Source organism: Nicotiana tomentosiformis, chromosome 10, assembly GCF_000390325.3.
Source record: "Nicotiana tomentosiformis chromosome 10, ASM39032v3, whole genome shotgun sequence".
Lineage (NCBI taxonomy): Eukaryota > Viridiplantae > Streptophyta > Magnoliopsida > Solanales > Solanaceae > Nicotiana > Nicotiana tomentosiformis.
The window spans coordinates 7,491,445-7,504,980 of NC_090821.1; the positions used below are offsets into that span (position 1 = coordinate 7,491,445).

At 39.2% G+C, this 13,536-nt stretch overlaps 2 protein-coding genes across 2 annotated transcripts; both read left to right on the plus strand.

Moving 5' to 3' along the window:
- The first annotated feature begins 3,268 nt into the window (after nt 1-3,268).
- On the plus strand, nt 3,269-4,429 carry LOC138899713 (uncharacterized). Its single transcript, XM_070186403.1, has one exon. It carries the CDS (start codon nt 3,269-3,271, stop codon nt 4,427-4,429), a length of 1,161 nt encoding a protein of 386 aa, XP_070042504.1.
- A 2,432-nt stretch (nt 4,430-6,861) lies between these two features.
- Nucleotides 6,862-7,350, plus strand: LOC138899714 (uncharacterized). Its single transcript, XM_070186405.1, has one exon. It carries the CDS (start codon nt 6,862-6,864, stop codon nt 7,348-7,350), a length of 489 nt encoding a protein of 162 aa, XP_070042506.1.
- The last annotated feature ends 6,186 nt before the right edge of the window (nt 7,351-13,536 follow it).

The window sequence follows — 13,536 nt, forward strand, 5'->3', positions numbered from 1 at the left end:
ATTCAGGTTCTATATTCAACTCATATGCAATTTGCTTAGCAGAAATCATGACAGTTGCAAATCCTTCTTCTCTATATTTTTTAAAAAAAGAAATCAAACTCCTAAGTTAATCTATGGCAACATCAATATGCATATCTTTTGATTGTAAATGTTTGCTAACTGAATTAACTGCAAATAGTATATCATACCAAATAGTCATACCTAGTAAAAACTCAAAATTTTCAAACTCATAAGTTACTAAACAACTAGCTTCGCTTTTAGTTTTTGGATCCTCACTAACATCTACTAATTTCAATAAAGCATTTCTTATTTGTGGAGTTTGAAATCGTATTTCTTTAATACTTTCAATACGACTTTCCCAACGCGTTTGTGATAATGATTTAAGAGTTAGGCTAGTGATAGTAGGCTATATTTATGTAATTTAGATACTACTTACACTCTAATTTAGCCGCACTTAATTAATATTTGAATGCTAAAAGATAACAAAATGCAAAGAATTTGATGCTTTGCAGGAGCTACTCTGGGCTAGGAGGGAGCTAACAAGTATTTTGGAGTCAACATGGAGTGTGAGAAAAGCAAGCGAGACGACCCCTCCTGGTGCGCGTCCATGGAGTGGGCCACGAATTGGTCCGCGAACTCAAGGCAGTGAGGCAGTCCAAATCCGCGGCCGCGGACGGGCGGACGAAAGCCAAACACGCAGGGTTAATTATGTAACTTTCTAGGCGACTAACCTAAACCTATATGAAACCTAAACTCGCCCAGAAGTGGGATAGAGCTGTTTTTAGAAGATTTTAGAGGCAAGAACGAGAGAGAGAAGACGGATAATTTTCTAAGAGTTTTCATCTTCTTCTTCATACTTCTATTTGTAGATTATGAATTATTTTAGTGATTTATTTTCCATTAGTATGAGTAGCTAAATCTATTATTTAGGGTTGATGGAACCAATTGTTTGATGAAGTCTTGACTCTATTTTGTTATAATTGAGCCGAGTTTGTTCTATGATTGTTCAACTACGTATTGTATTGTGGTTAATTGGAAGGGCCCTCGATTAATCGTGTATAGTTACCTTGTGTTGCTTGAGAAATAACACTTGGTTAGATTGTTGTTGAACAACACCACTTTTGGGGAAGTTAAGAGATTAATTACTTGAATTTAAAAGTGGGGTTAGAAATAACGAAACTTTGGTGGGATAATTCTGAGTTGCATAAATTGTTAACTAGAGTAGTACGAGAGAATGCTTCTAGTAAATAATCGTAATTGATCGAGAGGTAATTACGGTAGCCCGGAACTCATAATCCTCATAGAGTTTTACGGCGAGATTATAGCTAAAGAGTTGAGAATTAATCCAGCAATTGGGGAAATCAATAGCCCTAGATCCTTTTACCCTTGAATTCAATTTTAGTCTTGATTATTGCTAATTTTATTGTCATTTTTCCTTAGCTAAATAAATTCTACTGATTATTCATAAAACTCTTGCATCCGGAAGTTGTCTGAGCTTATCATTAGCATTGTTTAAAGATATAGTAAATAGGTTAGTTCCCTGTGGGATTCGACTCCGGACTTGAATCGGGTTATATTTGCAGCGACCGCTTAGTTCTTTTTACAAGGCATAGTTAGACGTGATCAAATTTTGGCGTTGTTGCTGGGAAACTAACGGTGTTATTTATTACAACTTAGAAGAATTGCTAGGATTCTTAGTTTAGATCAATTTCTTATGGTGTTTAAATTTTTTCCATTGAAATTCTCACGCTTGAATTCTCCTGTGACTCAGGTGTATGCCTAGAAGTTCTTCGAGGACTGGTGAACTTTTTGAAGGACTCTCAGACCCCAAGAAAGCATTCAGGGCATTAAATCGAGCCAACAAGAAGAACAAACAGTTACAACAAAAAAACACACTCGAAATTGAAATGGACAACGTGGACGATGTCAACGAAAACAATCGGAATAATCAGGTTGACCCAAACAATGGAGTGGTAGCACCTCTTGTGCAAGAAGATGCTCTTTATGATTGAGCACAACCAACTGCTAATAATTTAGCCACCGCCATTGCTGTACCTCAGATACAAGCGGAGACATTCCAGATCACCAAGAACATGCTGCATTTGTTGCAAAATAAGGGACTGTTGACCCACAACAACATCTGAAGAATTTCCTATCAATATGTGTGACCCAAAGACAGCCGAATGTGACTCCTGAAGCCATCAAGCTATTATTGTTTCCATTCTCTGTGACTGGAGAGGCTCAAACTTGGCTGAATTCGCTCCCAATAAACTCCATTGCCACTTGGAAAGAATTAGTCAAACAGTTCTTAAACAGGTTTTATCCTCCCAATAAGACTGCAAGGCAGATTGATGAGATATTGCATTTCAGGCAGAAACCAACTAAGTCCTTGCAAGAAACCTGAGAGAGGTTCAAGGGTATGCTAGTGAACTGTCCACACCATGACATTCCAAATCAGATGCTGGGACAAAGATTCTACATGGGTTTAGCAGATAGTTTGAAGGCCAATGTAGATGCTTCAGCTGGGGTGCATTTTTTAGCAAGACATTCATAGAGTGCAAGATTCTTCTTGACAAGATGGTTCAAAATTCATGCTGGATGGCTAGAGGTACGACACTTACACCAATAGTGCATTCTGTTGCTCTTGACCCAAACAATTCCCATGCAGAAAACGTAGACACTCTCATGACTCAAATGAGCATACTGACAAAGAAAATTGATGAGATGGGTACAAAGCAAGTGCACATTATTGATACAACGAATGGAGGATTTTGCACTCCTTACATAAACCAATCATATGTGTGCTCGTGGAGTGGAGAGAATGACAACCAGGAATTCAGAGAAGACATGAATTATGTCAATAATTTTGGAGGTCAGAGGAAAGGTGGGAAACAATGGGGACCAACACCAAACCAGCAGTACAGACCCAACCTGCCACAACACAACCCCAATTCTGGAGGCGCACAACCACAAGGCCAAGTCGTGCCTTCAAAGGCAACAGGGCTATAATCAGCAGCACCAGCAACAATTGGCCTACCAACCACCTCATCAACAGCAGGACAGTAACATGACAGAAATCAGGGGCATGCTGCAACAATTCATTGGGACAAATGGTAAGATGCAAAAAAAGTTAGCAGTACATGATTCGGCAATCAAAGGCATTGAAACTCAATTGGGACAGTTGTCTATAGCCTTGAACAATCGCCCACAAGGAACATTGCTTGCAGATACAAATATTAACCCAAAGGAATAGAACCCAAATCAGCTAATGGTAGTGAGTCTCGGGAATGGAAGAAATTTAGACAGAGAGCAAGAAGTTGCTCAATTTAGGAGAGAGACTACGCCAACTTCTCCAGTTACATTAGAGGCATATGAGTCAGCAGAGCTCACCGAGGTTGTAAATGAACAAGCACAGGTTGACAAGGGTAAGGAGAAGGACGGTGAACAAGTCTCAGAACAGGTGGCACCTCTTGTGCTAGAAGCTTCCAACAAAGAAAAGACATCAAGTAGTGGACAGAGGTTGACTTCTGCACCATTCCCTCAGAGATTGGCAAAACAAAAGAAAGATGATCAATACAGGAAATTCATGGAAATGCTTCGACAGATTCAATTGAATATTCCACTGATGGATGCTTTGAGTGAAATGCCAAGGTATGAAAAAATGATGAAGGACCTGATGTCGCGGAAATTTGACTTCCAGGACCTGTCCACTGTAACTCTGACACAGACCTGCAGTGCGGTAGTGACAAGACTTATGTCCCAAAAGGTGTCTGATCCAGGTAGCTTCACTATTCCATGCACTATTGGGAGTTATGCTTTTGCTAAAGCATTGTGTGACTTGGGAGCCAGCATAAACTTGATGCCCTTGGCAATCTATACAAAACTAGGCATTGGCAAAGCTAGACCGACCTCAATATTACTGCAACTGGCTTATCGCATAGTCAAAAGACAGACAAGAATTCTTGATGATGTGCTTGTGCAAGTGGGGAAATTTGTATTTCCTGCAGACTTTGTTATTCTTGACTGTCAGGTGGATGAAGAGATACCCCTAATTCTGGGAAGGCCATTCTTAGCCACTAGGAGAGCATTAATTGATTGTGAAACTGGAGAGTTGAAAATGAGGTTGAACAATGAAGAAATAATATCCAACGTTCAACAATCCATGAAGAGACCCAGTGAATTTGCAAACTGCTCACTAGTGGAGGCCGTAGATGTGATACTGCAAGAAGAGGATGAGACCCTTAATGTCAAGGATCCACTAGAAGCCTGCTTGATGAATTTGGAAGAGATGGACGGTGAAGGGTTGGCAGAGTGGGTCATGGATATTGAAGGTCAAGGATTCTGGAAAAGGGAACCTCAGTTTGAGCCCCTATGCTTAGAAGAGAGAGCAACACCACCTGCAAAACCATCAATAGAGGAGCCACCATAATGGACTTGAAACCGCTTCCAGCCCACCTCAGGTACGCTTTCTTGGGCCCTAATTCTATTTTTTCTATTATTATATCATCTGGTTTGCAAGCTATGCTGGTAGAGCAACTATTGCAGGTATTGCAAGAATGTAAGACTGTCATTGGTTGGACCATGGCAGACATAAAAGGTATCAGCCCAGCCTTTTGCATGCACAAGATTCTTTTGGAAGAGGGGAACAAACCTTCCAGGGAACATCAACGACAGCTGAACCCGAATATGAAGGAAGTAGTAAAGAAGGAAGTGATCAAGTGGCTGGATGCAGGTATCATCTTCCCCATCTCTGACAGTAACTGGGTCAGTCCTGTCCAATATGTGCCGAAAAGGGGAGGAATGACGGTCGTACAAAATGAGAATAACGAGTTGATCTCGACTCGTACAGTCACTGGGTGGTAGATTTTCATGGACTATCGGAAACTGAATACAGCCACTCGAAAGGACCATTTCCCATTGCCTTTCATTGACCAAATATTGGACAGGTTAGCTGGGAGGTCCCACTTCTATTTCTTGGATGGATACTCGGGGTATAACCAGATCTCAATAGCCCCGGAAGACAGAGAGAAAACATCCTTCACTTGTCCATATGGCATCTTTGTCTTTCGGAGAATGCCCTTTGGACTTTGCAATGCACCGGCTATATTCCAGCAGTGCATGTTAGCCATTTTCACTGACATAGTGGAGGATATTATGGAGGTGTTTATGGATGATTTCTCCGTGGTGGGGTATTCATTCAAAGATTGTCTTCACAATTTAAGAAGAGTGCTCAAAAGATGTGTGGAGACAAATTTGGTGCTGAATTGGAAATAGTGCCATTTTATTGTACAAGAAGGAATAGTTTTGGGGCATCGAGTGTCCAGTAAGGGAATTTAGGTCGACCATGCTAAAGTTGATGTGATTGAGAAATTACCACTGCCCACTTAGGTCAAGGCAATGAGAAGTTTCCTTGGGCACGCCGGGTTCTACAGGCGATTCATAAAAGCTTTTTCCAAGATTGCAAACCCTTTATGTAAACTTCTTGAAAAGGACTAGCCCCTTGTGTTTTCTAATGATTGCAGGCTGGCATTTGAGGAGCTAAAGAAGAGACTGATAACTACACCCATCATTATTGCACCTAACTGGGAGCAACCATTCGAGCTCATGTGCGACGCAAGTGATTCTGCTATAGGAGCAGTCTTGGGACAGCGAAATGATAAGATGATGCACCCAATTTACTATGCAAGCAGGACGCTCAGCGGTGCACAGCTCAATTACACTGTAACAGAAAAGGAAATGCTGGTTGTAGTGTTTGCCTTCGACAAATTCAGGTCGTACATAATTGGTTCAAAAGTTATTGTTTATAATGATCATGCAGCAATTAGGTACTTGATAGCAAAGAAGGAGTCAAAGCCACGCTTGATTCGCTGGGTTCTTTTGCTACAAGAATTCGATCTGGAAATTCGTGACAGAAAGGGGACGGACAATCAAGTGGCAGACCACCTCTCAAGATTGGAAAGAGCTGAAAAGAGAATGGAGGTTGAAGACATAACAGAGACTTTCTCGGATGAACAGTTACTTGCTGTGACAATGGAGATGATGCCATGGTGTGCTGATATTGCTAACTATTTAGCAAGCGGTATTGTACCTTATGAACTCTCCTCAATTCAAAAGAAAACGTTCTTCCGCGATTGTTTAGCCTATTATTGGGACGAACCTCTATTGTTTAAAATAAGTGTAGATAACATGATCCGGAGGTGTATCCTCGAGAAAGATCAACCTTCTGTTTTGCAAGCTTGCCATGCTTCACCATATGGTGGACACTTTGGAGGAATCCGGACAATAGCAAAAGTGTTGGAATCGGGATTGTATTGGCCTACCCTGTTCAAGGATGCCCATGCTTGGGTCAAAAGTTGCGATGAATGCCAAAGGACAGGCAATATATCTTGTCGTCACGAGATGCCGATGACCACAATTCAAGAGGTGGAGGTTTTTGACATGTGGGGGTTCGACTTTATGGGGTCATTCGTCAGCTCGTATGGTAACAAATATATATTGGTAGCAGTTGACTATGTCTCCAAGTGGGTCGAAGCGGTGGCTCTCCCAACCAATGATGCAAAAGGGGTAACAAGTTTCCTAAAGAAAAATATCTTCACACGTTTTGGCACCCCGAGAGCTATAATCTGTGATGGTGGAACCCATTTTTGCAATAGAGTGTTCGCACGTCTGTTGGAAAAGTATGGAGTTCTCCATAAAGTAGCCACACCGTACCACCCACAGATGAGCGGGCAAGTTGAAGTGTCCAATAGAGAAATTAAAAGTGTCCTAACAAAGACAGTGAATGCAACAAGGACTGATTGGGCGAAGAAGCTGGATGATGCATTATAGGCGTATCGCACAGCATTTAAAACTCCAATTGATATGTCACCATACGAGTTGGTGTTTGGAAAGGCATGCCACATTCCGGTAGAGCTCGAACATAAAGCACTTTGGGCATTGTGGCAGTTGAATCTGGATATAGACATTGCAGGCACCAGTAGAGTCACCGAGTTACATGTGCTCGAGGAATTCAGGTTCCATGCATTTGAGAATGCTAGATTATACAAAGAAAAGATGAAAATGATCCATTATAAGCACATCTTAGATCAGAACTTCAAGCCCGGAGATCTAGTGTTGTTATACAACTCGAGATTGAGATTGTTTCCGGGTAAGTTGAAATCCCGATGGTCAGGACCCTTTAGAGTGGTGCAAGTGTTCTCAAGTGGAGCTGTAGAGATTGAATCTGAAGATGGGACAAACAAGTTCACGGTAAATGAGCAAAGGTTGAAACATTACCTTGGAATGGTCGAAGAGAAAGGGGATAGAGTGGTGATAACTTTGGAAGAGCCCCAGTACCCGAACAAGGAGTGATAATGAAAGCATGCATCATGCCGCGATGTTAAATCAGGCGCTTCTTGGGAGGCAACCTATGGTTTGATGTAAATCGTTGTGCCGCGACGTTAACTTAGGCGCTTTTTTGGAGGCAACCCATTATTTTTCTTACTTTGGTTATTGTAATTGATTTTGAATGACTTTGACCGATCTACTAGTGTGCAGGGAAAAAAAATATTATGCACATCGGAAGAATTCGGGGGTCGAAATTAACCCAAGAATAGGTAAAAATGCGGCAAACACAAAAATTGGCTGGAGACGGAGATCCACGACCGCGGATTGGACCGCGGATATGGCCGAGGATTTTGGCCTGCATTCTGCCCCCCGTCTGCGGACGCGGATCGGACCGCGGATTTTGGGATCCCCTTTGCCCAGAATCCGCGGCCACGGATTGGACCGCGGATTAGGACGCGGATGCGCGGGCGTGTCCAGGTATGTTTTTTTATTTTTAGTCCCCCACCACACACATAAACCCCTTTCTTTTCCTTAACCCAAATCCTCACTTCCCCCACTTCTCTTCTTCTCTTCCTAACTTCAAGAACCCAAACCCCTCACTTCCCCCACTTCTCTTCTTCCCTTCCTAACTTCAAGAACCCAAACCCCTCCCTTCCCCCATATTTTCCTTTAAACACAAGACTCTTCTCTTTCTTTCTCTTCTCCATTCAACCGATCTCCAACCTCCGTTCTTCTCAAGATCTCCAAGTAAGTACATGATTTTATTCCTCTTTCTTAGTATTTTTCTTTTTGTTCCTTTTCTGTATAGGGTAGTAAAATCATAGGTACTTTTGTCTGGGATTTGGATTGTGATTTATATGTGGTATATGGAGGCTATTTGAATTAGTTGATTTGGAGGAAGCCATTGTTGGGTTTGTGAGGAATGGTAGTCTGATTGGGTCTTTGGGTGACTTGGGGGAACATATGCACACTACCTGTTTGTTGATTTTCCTTAATGAGTGTTGAATATAAATTGTGACCAATTGTGCGAGTGAAGTCTAAGTAACCGCCATTGGGACACATATTCCTCCCTCCACTGATAATAGTATTTATTGTGTAGGTAACATGCAACCTTCAAGGAAGAGACGTGCTACCGGGCCCTCATCAAGTGGTCATGGAGGCTCATCTAGGGGACGGGCACCGACCAGTGCAACTCAATTTGATCGTACCAGGTTTGTTTCCAGAGCTGCCCAAGACCGTTTCAGTTTGAAGGCCACTAAAAGACCTGTACCGGAAAGGGGTATTGATAGGGCGTCCATCCAGGATGAGTGCCCTAATATGTATCGGGAGTTGATCAGGCATAGAATGTACAGAGTTTTCGAAGAGCCGAAGGAGGGTAACTTGATGCTTGTTCGGGAGTTCTATGCCAACTACCCCGAACATGAGGATAGAATATGCATTGTGCAACACACGAGGGTGGATGCCTCGATAGAAGCTATCAGAAGAGTGTATCGATTGCCTGAATTCAATGGGGAGGAGGATTTCTATGATACTTACAGGATAGAACCCATCACATGGAACAGGTTTTTCAGAACTATCTGTGCACCAGACAAAGAGGTAGTGTGGGTTGTGCAGGGATCGAAGCTACACTCTTCCTCACTCACTTTTGAAGGAAAATGCTGGTTGTACATCATCAACAGTCGCTTGCTGCCATCCCACAACACCATAGAGGTAAATGGTCCGAGAGCTGCCTTGATATGGTGCTTCATGAATGGCCACCACTTCGATGTGGCCAAGGTTATTCAGTTTGAGATGTTCGTCCGTTTAACACAGAAGAGGTATGAGTTCTTTTTCCCCTCTTTGATCACTAGATTGTGCCGGGCAGCAAGGGTGCCTGAGAACCCAAATGCGGATGACATGGTAAAGAAAGAAGCAAAGTTTCGGGCAGACAAAGTGACCATCGGGAAAGACCCGGTGGCACCAGGGGCAACTTAGAGTGACGATTCTAATGCGTCGGAAGAGGGAGACGAAGGGCAGGAGGAGGTTGAACCTGCCTCACCCCCATAGGAACAAGCTGCAGTGGCTGAAGAACCATCCCATGCCAGACAGAGAACGTGAATTAAAGCCCTAAAACAAGACATGGTAGGACTGTGCACTTTCGTCATGGAATTGGGGACAAGAGTTGATGCTTTGGCCACCTAAAATGCGAAGTCAAAAAAGAAAATCATGGGTTGGTTGCGTGCGCTAGGGAGAGCATGTCATCTCGACCCTGGCACTGTCTTCGATCAAGACTGATCCACCAGGGAAGTTCCTTTACCTCACATTACTTTACTTTGTATGACATGGGGACATGCCATCTTTTTAAGTGTGGGTGGGGGATACTTTGTTGTATGTAGATAGTTTCGTAGTTTATTTGTATAAATCAATTTCGACTTGGCCCAACGATGGATATCATTCGACGGTATAACGACCTGACTTGATATTTTAAGAATTTACTCCCCGTTCAGTGACTTAAAGTCTCGAGCAGTTTCATAATATGTATTATGACCCGCGAGTGTGGTCGAGTTTGATTTTCCGAAGATTCAGAATTTAATTAAAAGAAAAATTCTTATTTTTGAAGCTTAAATGGAAAAATAATTTACCGAAGATTTGACTTATGTGTAAACGACCTCAAATTCAAATTTTGATGATATTAATAGCTCCGTATAGTGATTTTGGACTTAAAAGCGTGTCCAAAAAATTATTTGGATGTCCGTAGTGAAATTAAGCTTGAAATGCCGAAAGTTAAATTTTTGGGAAGTTTGACCGGGGTGACTTTTTGATATCGAAGTCAGAATTTGATTCTAGAAATTGAAATAGATTCGTTATGTCATTTATGACCTGTGTGCAAAATTTGAAGTCATTCCGGATTGATTAGAAGTATTTCGGCACAAGATATATAATTTGAAAGTTCAAAATTTATTAGGCTTGAATTGAGGTGTGATTCATGGTTTTAGCGTTGTTTGATGTGATTCGAGGTTTCGACTAAGTTCGTATGATGTTTTCTGCATCATTGGATCAAATTCTGCAATCATTTCAACTAGACTCAAAAATATTCCGTTACTTTCTTGATAGATTTTTTCATTTTTTTCCCTAAATGCCAAATTATTTTTTTCAAGAGTTTTTATCACAACAATAATTCTTGATAATACATTTTTCCAGTGCTCTCTATCTCTATTGATTTGTTCTTGAACATCTTTATCAATTGTTTTACTTTTGTGCAATCTCATTTCTAAATCAATCCATACACCCATATTAATAATATGATCTTTTGATGTTTCATGAGCTTTGAGCTTAGCACTTATATTTCTCCAATCATTACTACCATCACTGGCTAATTTACTGCTACAAAAGCTAGAAGTCGTATTAAACAACTTACAACAAAAATAAAATACCTTATCTAAATCTTTAAAATAAACTAACCATCTTCTTTCATGTCTTTCTTCATTAGCCAATTTTTGAATATAATTTGTAGTAGAAAAATGTCTAAAGAATTTATCCTTTGGAAAATCTATGTTAGTAATTTTAATTGGCCCATTTTCTACTAATAGATCTCTCAACTTTGTATCTATACTAGTCCATTGACTAGGATCATATATGTTCCTGAGAGTATAATTATCCAACTTATTTAGAACTTCTTATTTTTCTTGAGGATATATGTTAGGTTTCTCGACAACTTCTCCTCCTTCCTCTTCTTCTTGAATTTTATTATTGTCTATCTCAATTATATTAGTGATTTGTTCATCTATCATAAAATCTTTCACATTTTCTGATTTAGAATTTTTACTATTCGCTAAAAATTTATCAAGTGCTCCTTTTTGGGATTGTACTAGAGTTTCAATTCTTTTTCTTTTTTGACGTTTCGAACATCCGGATTCATATTTTCTAGTTGACATATTAAAACTCTAATAAATAACTAAAAAGACAATATATACTTACAAAGAAAATATATCCAAAAAAATTAAAAAGTAGATGCAAATAATAAAATATAGAACGATCAAACCTGATTCAACAAGACAACAAATAGATAATTTGATAAGCTTTTGCTACTTCAAAATTCTTGATGTAAGGCCAAAATATTTTAGAGCAAATCAAACAGATGACACTTATGTAGTTGTGTTCTGCTATTTTATTTTGAGGTAGTAACGGAATGAGATTGAAAATTTGGAATGTGCAGAGAAAGATAATAAAAAATAAAGAATGTTGGCCCATTTTATAATAATAATAGTAGATAAATTAGACAACATAGTGGGATGTTCACGCATGGGGCATGAATTCCCAAAATAGATTCCTTTTCCAATTGTTCTCCAACGTCAAACTTGCATTTTTTTTTTTAAATACTTAATATTATTAAAATAAATGAACAAATACTTTAAATATTAAAAAAATTTGGGACCCCTATAAATAAGGGTCCTAAGCAACTGCTTTACTTGCTTGGGTCATACACCTAAGGGCCGGCCCCGCCAATAATGATCCTAGTTTGTTTTATATTAGCTAAAACATTATATTGAGATTTACGTAACAACTAATATCGAAGTCTTATAAAAAGGTCATATTTGATTATGCAAAGAGTAAGATGGAATCTGATGCATAAAGAAATAGAAGTACAATTAGTAATTTACATAGAGATCTAATTAAGAGCTAATCAATATAGAAGTGTTTTTCTTTTCTTTTTACAATAAACCAATAAATTGATTGAAATGTCACATGTAATTATTCAGATTTAGATGACTCTGAATATGATAATATTATGTAAATTGCAGCTTTTTAACAAAGCAACAAAATCTAGCAACAAGTCTTTTTTTAGTACATCATCTACTTAAATTAAAGCATCGGAATTAGATCATGGATTTCATAAAGAGGACATATGAACTCTAGTTGTAGATCTTGGATTTTATGAAAAAAGTAGTAGTATTATTTATTAAACTACTAGTGTGTACAGTGTGTGTAATATTGAGACTTAATTTTTAATTAATTGCTGTGATCATTCATCTGTAAATTGATCATCAGACCCCTCCTCTGTCCATCCAAATTATACAGACGCAAATTGATCTAGAAGCAAATGGTAGGAATATTAATTTCACATACCATAACTATAAGGATTAATGGACTAAGTTAAACTTGTCCTTATAATTAATGGACTATTTTGGTCTTTTCTCTTAAGTCTTGGGGCAGATTTTATATATATAGTACTAATTATAGACAAAATTAGTCTTACCATTTTGTAAAAGCAGACTACTTTTGGTCCAAAACTAAAATTAACTCTTATGTAGTAATTATTATACATAATCTTAAACGAGAACAAGAGAATTTGGAAAACTCGATAATTATCACTACTTTTATAGATTTTGAGAGTTTCATGGCATCTTTTTAACTGTCGCAACTAATTTTGTTGGTAATAAAAATTTTCTTGTTGTCACTTGGAAAAAATAACAGCTATACAAATAAACAAAAATAAAGGGACTCAATCACTGGAAATAATTTCCCAGGGAAGGAGTAAAACTGACAAACAGCATAAATTTTTCCAGAATCTCCTTTGTTCCTAATCTATTAATCTAGCTAGGATAAAGGTTTAAGTCTGACAATTTCTTAGCTAATCTTGGCTTGAGACCTATATTGCTCGGACTTTTCAAAAATGCTAATGGTGTGTGTCGGATTTTTAGAGGATCCGACACGGGTACGACAATTATTTTGGAGAGTATGCATGACATAGTTAGCTTGAGACTATCCCTAAAGAACATGTTTACCGGAAAAATCGGATAACGTTAGATTTGTGTATGGTTCTAAGGATATGCGATACAATTCGATATAAATCGCGTAAAAAAATGAAAATATGTGTATTGTTGGCTGTGAGAATGAAAATAATAAGCAAAAAGGAATGAATAAGTAAAACAAACATAAGGGGATAACTATCAATATAAGAAGTGATCTTCCTTTTCTTCTTTTTTTTTTTGCTTTGGCTTACAAGGATTCCCCCTTTTATAGAAGAGGGTTATTACAAAAAATAATAAAATAAAACATATAGTGGAAGGCTCATGATGACTTGTCTCTTCTTTGATTCCCGCCAAGATTCTCTCTCTTGGTGCGGTTGCAAAGGCTCTTGTCTGTGAGCTCGATACTAGCTCGAACTCGTTACTGGGTCGGGCCCTTCGGTCTCGGATCGAGTTCGACCATCGAGATGGACGTCACGTA